The sequence below is a fragment of the Leucoraja erinacea genome, chromosome 16 (genome assembly GCF_028641065.1).
Source record: "Leucoraja erinacea ecotype New England chromosome 16, Leri_hhj_1, whole genome shotgun sequence".
Lineage (NCBI taxonomy): Eukaryota > Metazoa > Chordata > Chondrichthyes > Rajiformes > Rajidae > Leucoraja > Leucoraja erinaceus.
In genome coordinates, this window is record NC_073392.1 from 5361230 (window position 1) to 5375918 (window position 14689).

General features: G+C 42.2%; 1 protein-coding gene across 9 annotated transcripts in view; it reads right to left on the reverse strand.

Annotated features, from left to right (window-relative positions):
- Positions 1-14689, reverse strand: part of cadpsa (Ca2+-dependent activator protein for secretion a) — a 279926-nt gene that overhangs the window by 52709 nt on the left and 212528 nt on the right. For 6 of the 9 annotated variants that reach the window (XM_055647594.1, XM_055647589.1, XM_055647588.1 and 3 more), the window contains 3 exons: positions 9315-9471; positions 8010-8151; positions 2767-2901 (listed from right to left, as the gene is read on the reverse strand). In XM_055647594.1, coding sequence (XP_055503569.1) covers positions 2767-2901; positions 8010-8151; positions 9315-9471 — 434 coding nt within the window. The remainder of the gene's footprint in view (positions 1-2766; positions 2902-8009; positions 8152-9314; positions 9472-14689) is intronic. The other 3 variants (XM_055647592.1, XM_055647591.1, XM_055647593.1) reach the window with 1 other exon arrangement.

Sequence of the window (14689 nt, forward strand, 5' to 3'; positions counted from 1 at the left end):
TTCATGCACGGATCAAAACATGTCTCTCAAAAACTCGAGTCGGGATCAGGTGGTTTTGTGGTAAGTAGTGGTCGGCGAGGCTTGGCGGTTCTCTTCACCCCGTGCCAACAGCTGTCTTATTTTGGGCGACCAGGGCTAAATAATTTTGTGATAATCAAATAACGCTCCTCCACAGAAAATCCCAAGCAGCACGAGAATAGGTCGGCGGGTCGTGGCCGGCGCCATTTGATGAACTAATCCCGTGCGATTCAGAATTTTAGCAGCTTGGCTTCACTTTGAGATTCGAAACACATTTTCTTGCCTCATGAAATTCATCCTCGCAAACCACTAATGCCAACACTGCACTTTTTTTTTTTTAAGATGTTGTACACACCATGCATTACCATTACTGCTGGCATCATCTGCAGAAACAACATATGGCAACGTGCGTTTCCAATGTGATGGATGCCAGCTGCACTGTAGTAATGATTACTTCAGAGCGTGGAGAAAGCTACCGTGGGATGAGACCATACCCCAGCATGCCAAGGTAACCCTCACCTTGCGCGAACTCTGTGGTGACACGAACATATTCCTAAGAGAGTTCATTTTTTTTTTTTTTTTTTGGGGGTGGGTGGGGGTGCGAACCCTTATCAGTTGTCTACAGAGATCACAGTTAAAGTAATTCATCTATTGCACAAAAGGGAGAGGGTTGCAAATATTGCATGAAAGGAGGTTGGAAGTAATCCAGTTCCCTTGGAAAGATATAGAATCAAGCATCTTATAAGTCAACTTAATTTTGACGAAAATTATCCATGTCACAACAAAGTGCTTTCTGCAAGCACACTGAAGAATAATGCCATTACTTCCGGAGAACCAAGAACACAACCACTCAACCAGGCATTATGAGCTGTGCATCTATTGCCTGATTTATTTGCGTATTATTGCATGCCCATCCTCAATATAACAGTCCTTGGGTGAGCCAAGTATTGTGCACGTTATAACGAGTTTGTACATTATAAAGGATATCTCGTAACATGCTACAAAGTGCATCACATTTAAATAGCAGGTCAACATCTAACGTTGGCTACGTTAAGAGGATGGGGCAGGCCGCGATAAGATTTTGTTGTGGTTGTTGACTTAGCTTTCCGACAATGGTTGATCCATATCTTTCCAAACTATCACACGGCATGCAACAAAGGAAAATGGAAAATCATTTCTGCATTCCATTTTCATATGTTTCCTAATCTAGTCTTCCATATAGTCAACCTGGCATGAAAAAACTTTTTTTTCTTCTTGAATTTGGAATGTTTCCCACTTTGCAAGGCTGTATGTCGTGCTTTCAGTAATTTGAATGCATTTAAACCTGTTAAGTATGCATGTAGTTAACAACTTTGCACGTTACATTGTTAAAATGTTTCCTTTTATATAATTCAAATTATGGGGTTTACAAAAATTCAAGTGATCAGATACTTCTTGAAAGCAAAATTAAAACATTTTTTTTGCTTTGTAATTGGATTGTTAATTCCTATGATACAGTAGTGTTGCTGGCTGCCATATACTGGTTTGCTTAAACCATTGGGTAACAAAGTCAGACTCAAAATGCTGGAGTAACTCAGCGGGTCAGGCAGCATCTCTGGAGCAAGGGAATAGGTGACTTATTGGGTCGAGGCCCTTCATCACAATGAGAGTTAGGGAAGAGGTATGAAAAGGTACGGAACCAGCACCGATAACACAAGAAAGGTGGAGCCCACAATGGTCCATTGTTGGTTGCAGAAGAGGTGACAACGAAGGGATACAAACAGTGACAGTAGAAGGTTGACCAAAGTGGGGGAGGGGCACAGAGAGAGGGAATATTAGGGCTACTTGTAAAATATGAGGTTCTGTTCCTCCAATTTGCAAGTGGCCTCATTCTGATAGTGGAGGAGGCCCAGAACAGAAAGGTCAGTGTGGGAATGGGATACAAAGTCATCTCTATATCTCAAATGAACGGATGATTCTGTCTTACGTTTAAATACAAATATCATTAAAACATTGGTAAGCATCATCGATGACATGTTACACACTGAGTCAGAAGGTGTACATATTATAACAAACTATGGAAATGAAAGTGACATTCAATTTTGACTAGATAGGTATCTCTGAATTATTTAGTTATGGACCATTAGGCTCTAAAATATTATTGTGTCCAAAAATTCAGGGAAAATGTGCTGGGTTCACAATATAATGAAAATATATTCATGAATGAGGAGAGGACACGCTTGTTCTAAAAGAAGATACAGTGTGGAACAAGAAACAGGTCCTTGGGCCCACTGAGTCACACAACCATTCGCATTAGTTCCAAGCTATCCACTTTTCTCATCCACTTACTTCACATGTAGGGCAATTTTATAGAGGGCCAATTAACCTACAAACCTGCCCGTCTTTGGGATATGGCAGGAAACTGGAGTACCCAGAGGTTACCCTCGCGGTCACAGGGAGAACGTGCAAACTCCACGCAGGCAGCACCCGAGGTCAGGATCGAACCCGGGTCTATGGCGATTATTTGATTAGTTGAGGCAACAAACGTATTTTTTAGTTACTTCCTTTACTAAATTTAAAATAGATGTCTTCAACGAAAGCTAATTGGATATCTGCTTTGATATTTTCTTGCGAAGAATGACTTTGTCGTCATATGCACCGAAATGGAAATAATGACATTTCAGATTACGATCATACAGCTATGAAGTGCAAATTCATGCCAGGTTGCCTTAGGTGACAAATCAGACCTAACGTGTATTCAATACACACTCTGCATCGTATATAGTAGCGATCCAGGATGAAGCAGAAAAACTAGGCATTGGTGGGAGGTTAACTGGAAGATTTGGTACTTTAGGGAGATTCACATTTGGTAGATTCACATTGGGCAGATTACTCGTTAAACTCCTGTGGAAGAAACAGACAGAAAGAAAACACCATCACAGTGACAATGTAGATGTGGATGTGGAAGCAAGTGACACCTCTAAATTAATTCACACAACTATCAAAAAATTCACAGCAAATAAAAAAAATTGTTTCAAAACAAATTCCATTGATCAAGAACATGTCCATGACCTAAGAGCTTGCTGTGGATTTTCTGAATGCTGTAACAGCAAGAGTTAAGCAAAGTTGGAAATAATAATAAGATAACAGGCATCTTGAAACAAATAAATTGATTATTGACAAACAAAAATAAAATGCTTGTGACATGAAATATGTTATTACATTTATATCATCAGTAAATTAAAATCATCCTTATGTTCATTAACAAAAACCTCTTAACTTGCAGCAATATTTTTGTGAGTCAGTTACATGCCATTATTCTTTGTATAATATTTTAAAATTGAACTTCAGAATTAAATTTTGACATCAATATATTGGTCTTTTCCAAAACGCAGACCAAGCTTGGCGAAATAAAAGTTGCATATGCAAGCAGCAATGTAGACAAGTTCGCAAACATTCCTCTATGAACATAGACTTTGGAGATACAGCATGGAAACAGGCCCTTCGGCCCACCGAGTCGACAATGACCAGAGACCACCCCCGTACACTGGTTCTGTACTAGACACTAGGGACAATTTACAGAAGCCTACAAACATGTACATCTTTTGGAGTGTGGGAGGAAACCAGCACACCTGGAGAAAACCCACGTGGTCACAGGTAGAAGGTACAAAGCCCATACAGACAGCAGCCAAGGTCAGGATTGAACCCGTGCCTCCTGTGGCCCTGGAGGTTTTCTTTGTGAGCTCTGGTTTCCTCCCACACTCCAAAAATGTACAGGTTTGTAGGCTAATTAGCTTTGGAAAAAGTGTAACTTGCCCCGAGTGTGTAGGATGGTGCTAGTGAATGGGGGGGTGATTGCTGATGGACCAACGGGCCTGTTTCCGTGCTGTATATCTGAAGTCTAAAGTAAAATCTAATGTTTTCTTCACATTAAAAAGTCATAAATAAGTATCTACTTTCTTAAGATAGACTCTACATGCTGGAATAACTCAGCGGGCCAGGCAGCATCTCTGGAGAAAAAGGAGCAGGTGACGTTTTGGGTTGGAACCCTCCTGCAGGCTGATTTCAGTCTTGAAGAAGGGTTCCGACCCAAAACATCTCCTGTTCCTTTTCTCTACCTGGTCCACTGAGTTGCTCCGCCACTTTGTAGAAACCAGCATCTGCAGTCCCTTCCTACACATTTTAACCGGCTTGCTTAAGTTGAACAGCAGTGGAAAATAGTGTGGCGTGGGGTTTTTAAATGGGGACGTTTGCCTGTGACATACACCTGCCACAGTCAGTCTGGCTGCAGCCACTGGCATTTTATTTGCATTAAATTTGCATCCTTATGCCCTCTTCAGGCACAGAGAGGGACAGGCAGCAGAGAGAACAGAAGTTGTTTGTGTGCAGCAGCACTCGGAAGCAAATGGGGAAAAAAAAAGATCAGTACCATCGCTGCACTACTGCCATTTTTGAGATACTATTTGGCACTATGGTAGAAATGAGCAGGGCCCCAATGGTCCTTTAAACGGGCAAAAAGCGTTTGGCTTTCACATAGACTTGACAGTATTGCTCTAAACACTGGGTCTACAAACTGCTATTTGGCAGCAAGAAATGGTAGACTGGACAGGCACAAATGACTAACATGTCAATGGGTTGTCACGTTTGTAAACAGAGAACTATGACAAGTATTGCTCACTGGGGTCTACAAACTGCTAAGCACGCACAGCATAGACTTAAAGGCAATAAACACTGTAAAAACTACAAACAAAAAAAAAAAAAAAAAAAAAAAAAAAAAAAAAAAAAAAAAAAAAAAAAAAAAAAAAAAAAAAAAAAAAAAAAAAAAAAAAAACAAAAAAAAAAAAAAAAAAAAAAAAAAAAAAAAAAAAACATACAACATCCCGCGACGTTCGGCAGAGAACTATATGTCAAGCTCAAGCCTCGCTGGGGTCTCCAATGCTCAGCCATGAAATGAGAAAATATACAAATAAAATTACAAATATATTTGTACGCAGAGATATCACAAATATTCGTGCCACATATTTATTATTTTTAATTGGAAGACGCAGCACGGAAACAGGCCCTTCGACCCACCGAGTCCATGCCAGCCATCGATCACCCCTTAACACCAGTTATATGTTAGCCTACTTTCTCATCCACTCCCTACACACTAGGAGTAATGTACAGAGGCCATTTAAACTACAAACCCGCACGTCTTTGGGATGTGGGAGGAAACCGGAGGACCTGGAGGAAACCCGCACAGTCACAAAGAGAACGTGCATACTCCACACCGGCAGCACCCGAGATGTTGGACAGGCGGCAGAGGTGCTTTATCAGAAAGATACTGCAGCTGGATTAGAGGGTAACAGCACCAAGGAGATGTTGGGCAGATTGTTTTCTCTGGAACGTCAGAGGTTTAGGGGAGACCCGATAGAATTATGTAAAATTATGAGTGGCATAGATAGGGTAGACAGTCAGAACCTCTTCTCCAAGGTGGAAATGGCAAAGACTAGAGGATTTAGTTTTAAGGTGAGAGGGACAAAGTTTAAGGGATGGTTCAATTATACTTTATTGTCACGTGTACGTAAGGAGAGTGGAATATTTCTTTTGTGCGGGGCAAGCTTTTTTTAACACAGAGGGTGGTGTGTAAGAAACATGGAAACATAGAAAATAGGTGCAGGAGGAGGCCATTCGGCCCTTCGAGCCAGCACTGTCCCCCATCAATAACCCGTGTCTGCCTTCTCCCCATATCCCTTTGACTCCACTAGCCCCAAGAGCTCTATCTAACTCTCTCTTAAATCCATCCAGCGACTTGGCCTCCACTGCCCTCTGTGGCAGGGAATTCGTGGAACATGCAGCCGGGGATGGTGGTGGAGGCAGACACGATAGTGGCGCTGAAGAGACTTGTAGATAGGCACATGGATATGCAGGGAATGGAGGGATCTGGATCACACGCGGGCAGATGAAATTGGTTTGTCTTAGTACAGATATTGTGGGCTGAAGGGCCTGCTTGTGTGCTGTGCAGAGACACAAAATACTGGAGTTAACTCAGGAGCATCTCTGGAGATAAAGAGCAGGTGACGTTTGGGGTGGGAACCCTTCCTCAGACTGTGCTTGTACTGTTCTCTATTCTATGAAACCTATGTTGAGCGAAACCTGTGGCAGTCAGATGGAAGTGAACTAAACCAATGACCTTCCCACCTGCTCTCAGCTATGATCCACCCTCCTCTCATTCTTAAAACTCAATGGGGGACTTTAGTTACAGACAGAAGGCAAATTGGTCAGAGTTTTGCTGGGCTTGGTTGCAAAGGCTCTGCCTGTGAAGCTCATTTTACAGCAGCGTGTGAATAAGTGGACCACAGCAAGAAACTGGTCAAAGACCTGAATGGAACACACCTGCCATTCAACACATTGTACAGAGTTGGTGGAATGTTAAACCACATATAATGTGGTCCAGGAACTACTGCTTAGTTTTGCATTGAAAAAAAAAATCATTGTCTCGTTTCCCATTGCTGCGTGGTAGATTCCACATACAATGATTATTCTTGGATATCTGATCCAAATAGTTGCTGTTGGGGTGAGAGCATGGACAATGATTTGTGGCTGGGGAGGGATTGTAGTCGTGGGTGGCTCACCACTGGAACCTTTCTTTCTGCACCCAAAGTGTAAACTATCTCTAATTTCTCATTTACATTGCAATACAATTCAATGACAATGCATTGAACTTAATTGTATTTACGAAGTGCAGATTTAAAACTTGGTCAGGCAAGCAGGGTGTAGGGTAAATACAGGAGCACTCCAAAGGTGATTGTATCTTTGCCTTTTGTGATAACGTCTGTATTTTACCTTCAAATTTCACCTTCGCTTCAGTTCAACTTTATTTCATTTGACTAGTAGGCAGTCAGCTTTTTTAGTTTAATTTAGAGGATGGAAACAGGCCCTTCAGCCCACACCGACCATTGATCACCCGTTCACACTAGTTCTATATTATCCCACTTTCTCACCTACTCCCCACATACTTAGGGCAATTTTGCAGAGGACAATTAACCTACAAAACCTGCACGTCTTTGGGAATGTGGGAGGAAACTGGAGGCCCCGGAGGAGACACAGGCGGTCACAGGGAAACACACACGTGCAAACTCCACACAGACAGCATCCAAGGTGAGGATCAAATCTGGGTCTCTGCCGCTGTGAGGTAGCAGCTCTTCCAGCTGCACCACTGTGTTGCCCATGAATTTATTTTTCTTTAAAAGAATTCCATAATATATTTAACAGGATATTTAACGAAAGATGAATTTCAATTGTCAAACTTTCCACTATGAAAATTTGGATTCCTACTACAATGTAGATATCAGATATGTATGACATTAAATTATACTGTGCAGTATGGGTTTTGATTGAGTTTGTAGTTGAATATATTTCTCAGTCTAAACATGATAGTTTTGCACTTTTTATCAACAAAGTTTCATAAAGTGGGAGGGACGTTAGTGAATTGCAAGTTTATTTAGTCCAAGAAAATGTTCCCGAGAGTATCGAAACAGATAAAACATGACTATCTAGACTATTACGGCAAACACGGCACATTTCTAGTTATACATCCTGAAGTTTTTCTTTAAGTTGAATGCTGGAAGTTAATTTTCGTTTAGTTTAGTTTGGAGATACAGTGCAGAAACAGTGATCCCCACACACTAGCACCATCCTACACACTAGGGACAATTTACAATTTTACTGAAGCCAATTAACCTACAACCCTGTACGTCTTTCGAGTGTGGGAGGAAACGGAAGAACCCGGTGAAAAACCCACGCAGGTCGCGGGGAGAATGTACGTACTCTGAACAGTCAGCGCCTGTAGTCAGGATCTCTGTCGCTGTAAGGAAGCAATTCTACCACTGCACCACCTTATTTTGCATCTTACAATTCACTGTACAGATTCTGCTGTAAAATGTGGCACCTTGGTTCTAAGTTTGGTCACCGTGTGTCAATCTACAGCCAGCAGCATTCAACTCAAAATATATGAAAAGAGGTGTCCTTACTTTACAGGCTCCCACGATTCCCGATCAAAGCCCCTGTGAATCGACTGTGCAATCGATGACTCCATCAGGTCGACATATCTAACCACAAGAGGAGCGAAGACATCCTGGAGGTGTTTGTGGAATTTTCCATTCAACAGGTTGTCTGAAATTGGGATTTAAGATTTATAAAGCTGTATTAATGGGAACGCAGAAAGATTCGCAACACAGTCAAACCAATCAGTCTCTGCCACTCAATTAGGTCTTTGGTAATCTGTTCCTGGAATCTATTTTCCTGTTGTTGCTCCATTCATCTTTATTCTCATGTTTGATTAAAATCTACCAACACGTTTCACTGTCCAAATACCACAGCCACTAAGGGTAGGGGGACTTCACTACTCGACGAACCTTTGTGCAAGGAAGTGCTTTCTAATTCTCTCCTCTGCATCCGTAATAAGGATGATAATACAGTTGTTTTAAGAGTGTAACATTTAAGAATATTTGTTTAGATAATTGGGTGATTTTGTATTACGGTGGTTGGTTTTGTTTGGTATTGTTTTATATTGTATATATTATTCTTGCAATAAGTGATTCAATTTATTTTTGTTTAATTAAAAAAAAATCTGGACTGGACTCGGAAAATGGCGGCAAAACATGGCGCCTTTTGCATGTGAGCTCAGTAGACTATTTCTATACAATTGCTAATCGGGAGTGGAAAGGTAATACTCTACTGGACTGTTTGTAAGGAAATAAATTCACTGTGCATTTACACTTTGCACGTGTGGGAATAAAGCACAATTGAACATTTTGTAGTCTCCAAAGGGGCAGAATTGCCATGTCTATCACAGCACAGAAATAGGCTCTTTTGGCCCAACTTGTCCATGCTGACCAAGTTGCCCCATCTAAGCTAGTCTCATTTGCCTGCATTTGACCCATATCTCTCTGAACCGCTCCTATCCATGTACCTGTCCAAGTGTCTTTTCAATGCTGTGATAGTACCTGCCTCAACTACCTGCTCGTTCCATACACCCACCACCCTCCGAATGCAAGATTAGCCCTTGGGGTTCCTATTAAATCTTGCTCCTCTCACCTTAAACCTATGTGCTCTGGTTCTTGATTCCCCTGCCCTTGGTAATAGACTCCCTGCATTCACCCTCTCCTCTTATTGTGTAAACTAATGGTCCTCCCCGATACTCCCAAACACATTGGCACACGGCGCTCAGTGCAACGTTATCAATGCGGACTCCATTACAACGAAAGTTAAGAACTAGTCATTAAAATATAAATGGAACAGAATGCAAAGGTTCTTGATAAAACATGAATACATACAATCACTCCTCAGGAAATCATTGAGCAGCTGGAACAATGGAAAGCTGTCCCAGGTGTCCGGTGCTTGCGTCTCCAATACACTGTCCATGTCGACGGCAAAGAGCGAGAGGAAGGTCTCGGCATGTTCAACCATCAAGTCAGACCACCAAGCAAAAGCCTTTGAAACATGGAGCCAGAGAGGGGGAGAGAGAGAGAGAGAGAATAGAAACAATGCAAATAAAATGTCTCAGATACTTTACAGTAATGTGGAACTTGGATCAAGCTTAACTCTAAAGGGTAGGTGCTCATATTATGGAACCAACGGAGTTATTGTAAAGAAACAAGCATCCTGAATGCGTCTGAGAGAGGGAAGTATTCTTCATCCAATTCATTCGGATTGAGAAGTTGTCAATTCAGTCAATCTTCCCAAAGTTTGTACAATGTAGGATCTTAGATGTATTTGTGCTTTGTGCAGGGTTTTCCCGTTGTTCACTTAACAATAACTCACTGACGTCATGCTATTTTCCAGCTTACTACAAGACAATGCCTCGTTGGGTACATTGGCTAGTTTTAGGTTGCACTCCAAAGACTCATGCAGCCGGGACGTGTGCATGCTTTCCAACAATTTGGAGGGAGGTTTCCCCATGGTTTTCAGAGTGTTTTACATTCACATCTTGTGGTGACTGAGATGTGAATGTGTTGAAAATGCATGCATGTTTGTTCTGTTATCTGTTGCTGGCTATCAACATGCAACATAGGTGGTGCCAACAATGGGATTTTTGTACAATGACACTGAGGCATCTACAATATCGGGAGGCACACAATTTTTCTGAGCCTCTCAAATTTTATTTGTGCGATAAGATATAGTTCCCTTTATTGGAGATTTTTTTTTTTTAAATGTGTGTTTTCCAGGTCTGATATTATTCCAACCAATTCAGTACTTTCAATCTGGCAAAATTTCAAATTAAATCTGAGTTTTTGGGGGTACATTTTCCCAATTTCTGGCGCTGTTGAGGTTGTTGTGTCAGGAACCTGGCTGGGAAGACGAGTCAGTGCGTGTATGCATCACCAGTTTTATGGCCTATGGCAACATTGTCCTCTGGTCTAGGTACAGGGAGTTTAAAGTCACAATCTGAATTGGGGCCACAAATAAGTCTCGTCCTCTTCTCTCAGTTTAGTACCTCACCTCTACTTAGTGGTGTTGGCCAGTGATCTAGCTGAGATTGGTACTTATCGTTTCAGTGAAATCCAAGTGGAAATGTCAGCCAAGGTTGGATCTCCCAATCTGTGGCTTGGCAAGAGCATAGATGTCATTATAGTGCCTTCATCTCTATGAAGTCAACTAAGTGGCCCAAAATTTCTTGGAGGAGGGTATCACAAATGTGTTTTGTTTGTTGGATTTCATTTATTCACTCTTCGGATACAAAGTTTTCTGTGATACAAGTTGACATTGGTCAACATGGTATCTGGGAGCAACTCTGGAGAAAAGGAATAGGTGACGTTTCGGGTCGAGACCCTTCATCCTCGACCCAAAACGTCACCTGCTCCTTTTCTCCAGAGATGTTGTTTGACCTGCTGAGTTACTCCAGCATTTTGTGTCCATCTTCGGTGTAAACCAGCATCTGCAGTTCCTTCTTACACTGGGTATCTGGGGCCTTTGTTAATTAACAGGAGCAAGTTTGCATCTGAATTAGCATAGAGGTTTAATATTAGAGAAGCAATCAGAGAAAACAAAGAGAAAATAAAATAGGGTGACCTAGATTCAAACTAGCTGGGGAAAGGGAAGACAATTGCATTATTGGAATTGGTTTTAAACTTTTAGCTGCATATTCTAGTGCAGGGGTCTGAGGGAGATTCCAGTAACCATAAACCTTCATTTTAAAGACAGCAAGATATTACATTATTTATTGCAAAAAAACAAAAATTAATAAGGGTACCTTGCATTTTAAACGTTTTTAATTCTTCTGTATAATTTTGAATGCGTCTTTATTTTCTTAATTGAGTTCAGCTCCATAAATCAAACTTAACTTTGGCAAATCTTTCAGAAAACTCAATAAGCAATGATAATTTATAAATAATTATATATATTAGCAAGTTGCTCCAAATAGATTCACATCCTGGATTTGCAACATTATGTTTGCTATACAGACACATTGTTCATTGATAATGTTATAGAGCCATAGAGCCTTACAGTATGGAAACAGGCCCTTTGGCCCAATTTGCCCACACCGACCAACATGCCCCATCTACACTAGTCCCACCTGCCTGCATTTGGCCCACGTCCCTCTAAGCCTTTCAATAGACAATAGACAATAGGTGCAGGAGTAGGCCACTCGGCCCTTTCCTATTCATGTCTAGAAATGTTCCTGTCTGCTTGCGATTAAAGTTCTACTCTTGCCAATTGATAACTGGAAGGAAATGATTGTTTTAATTGTAAGTTTGTACATGCATTTTTAGGGTTTAATGTGTACAGTAAGCATCGTGGCTGTTTCAAATTCACTGTGATTAGAAATTCGGATAAATGTATCCTCTATTGGATGTGCTGAATAGGAGATGGATGGACAGTCCTTGTGTGAACCTCAGGTGGCCATTGATTCCATGGGTGCGGTTGGTTTTGTGGATGGAGAGGGTGGTTTTCACTGGAGAACCTGGAGGTTTTTCCTTGCTCGTGTGCTGTGAAGCTTTCAATTCACGGTGGGCCTTGTTCTTCTCAGTAAGATCCATGCCCCGAGTTCAGCCTGATTGTCGGATTGGCTTCCAGCAGCTTAGAGAGCCCAGGCCTGGTAAAGAGTCTACAGTTGAGGGCAAGGGCTCTGACTCTGCAGCGTTAGGGCAGGTTTGAGGGGCAGGACCATACATTCCTGCCCTCTCGGACCCCACATCCCCTCCTCCATGAGGCAAAGATGAGGGGGTGAGGTGAGGATTATTACCTCTGAATCCCACAGGTTGGATTAGCATAGACACGTTAGTTCGCCCGGTTTATAAATCTGGAGGATGTCTCTCTATACTTGGTTGTGGCCCATTTGTTATAGGTACTGGAATGTTCAAAGCTCAACTGGAGAATGAAGACAATGAAACTCTCCATGCCATCTCCAAACTGAAGCAATTCCGAGACACCATTCTCGTGCTACGCATGCAGGTAATAACTATCTCCAATAAGAGAGAGTCTAACAACCTCCTCTCAACACTCAAAGAGTGTTATTTTTTCACTTCCAACATCATCACCATTCTACAGGATATCATCGACCCGAAACATAACTGCAGCAGCCACTTGAATGCTGTGTCGACAAGATGAGAGACTGTAAAACCACATATCTTCAGATTCAATGAAGCCTTTCCACCAATGGATCAGGAGTGTGATGGGATATTCTGCCCTTGTTTGGATGATAGCAGCTCCAGCCAAACTAAATGAGATTGGCACCATGTAGCAAAAGCAATCTACTTCACTGACCAATCTTTTTTCCCATCTGATCAAACATATTTTCTCTAAAAGTACATACTCTTTTTTTTTGGTAAACATGCACAGCAAACAGTAGCAGGCCATGTTGCTTTGGTGGGATAAAGGTTGTTGCATTGAGTTTCTACGTGCAATGATTTAAAGGCAGTTCTAATCACATCATACACTACCAACCAAGCCGCTCAATTCCATAGAGTTTCTATGGAATCTATAGATTTTCAGTGAACTACATTGCAACATTGCAAGATATGGTGGAATGGAAGTCATAATCCATATTCACACCTTCCCAGAGATGTGATCATTTTTCGGATCACAGGGCCACATCCGGGCTCTGCGGCCTACCATCGCTGGAGCTGGGAGCCGCCTTGGACTGTCGTGGGCCCCACCGCCGGGCGCGGACTTAACATCAGAGTGGATCCCTTGCCTGGGATCGCTCCCACCGCGGCCTGCGGACTTACCATCAAGGGCTCGCAGTCTCGGGTGAGGCCGAGTCGGGAGCTCCAACGCAGGAGAAGGTTCACCAACCCCGATGCGAGGTTTGATCGCCCGGCGCGGGGGAGCTGACACCCCCCCTCGATGCGGGAGCTGATCGCCTCGACGCGGAGGCCCCGAACGCCGCCGACTACGGGAGTCAAGACCGTCCCGTCAACGGAGGGCTCGAGGCCCCCAACCGAAGAACAACAAAAGGAAGGCCTTGAACTTTATTTCGCCTTCCATCACAGTGAGGAATGTGGAGGAGTCACTGTGGTGGATGTTCATGTTAAAATGTGTTTTTGAGTCAGTTGCTTTTAATTGTATGACTGACCTGGCCAATGAAATTCCTCGTATGTTGCAAAACATACTTGGCAAATAATATCTGATTCTGATTCTGATTCTGAACAGTAAACATACTTCACTTTTTGTTTTAAGAAGGTGCTCCTACTCATACCAAGGTGATTCGACATTTAAGAAATTATATTTTAACAATCAGTTGCAATTGAACTGATGCGATGTTCTACATCGCAAAAATATTCACTCAGGTTCTGTCTATGGGGTAAAAATTCATCCTTGGTCTTCTGCGCTAAATGTGTACAGAACAGGGCCCATTGTAAATGTTTTTCTAAATTTGCCGCCATTGACGTCAAAAGAGCCAAATCTCTGACGCAGTGGATGGGGGCACAGCTACCACAACAAAATAATCGTGATTCGTACGGGCCTCAGGGGCGAAGGCCGGAGAATGGGGTTGAGAGGGAAAGATAAATCAGCCATGATTGAATGGCGGCGTAGACTTGATGGGCCGAATGGCCTAATTCTGCCCCGAGAACTTCTGAACATTTAGCACAAGAGTCCAAGCACAAATTTCTCTATTCTACGTGGGCAACGACAGTAGACTTCAGGGAAGTTTCCAGGAGGTAAGGACTGGTGGGATTGCGCAGATTGCTCTTGTGCTTGAAACAGCTTCCAGTTGTACATGCAGAGGCTGGTTAACCTAGGCCAAGCAAACCGTTTCAGATACCAAGTCCAAATAATTGTTTTGCAAGCAAGGTGCCGAGAGTTGGTAGTAGACTGCTCCGAAGAATAGTAGGCGCAGGGAAGGCCCAAGGTAAGATCTCAACAGGAAGGATGATAACTCTAGGACATGCACGAGACATATGGGGAGATGACTCGTTTCATTCAGTTCAGTCACATACCTCTTTTCCCTGTCGTAATCCAACATTGATTGAACAGTAGGGAGGAAATTTGAATAGGCAAATCAAATATTAGTTGGGTCCCGGCGCATTACTTTTGTACCAAATAATAAAGGCACAATGGATTCAAAACTCCAGTTTCACACTTTTCTCTGGTTTACATGAATACAATCTCTATAGAAAGTTAAACTTAATACCAATAAACAGCAACGAAAACGGCAGAAGAAAATGTCGCAACACGAAGTTCTTAAAAATAAAAACCATTGTGAACA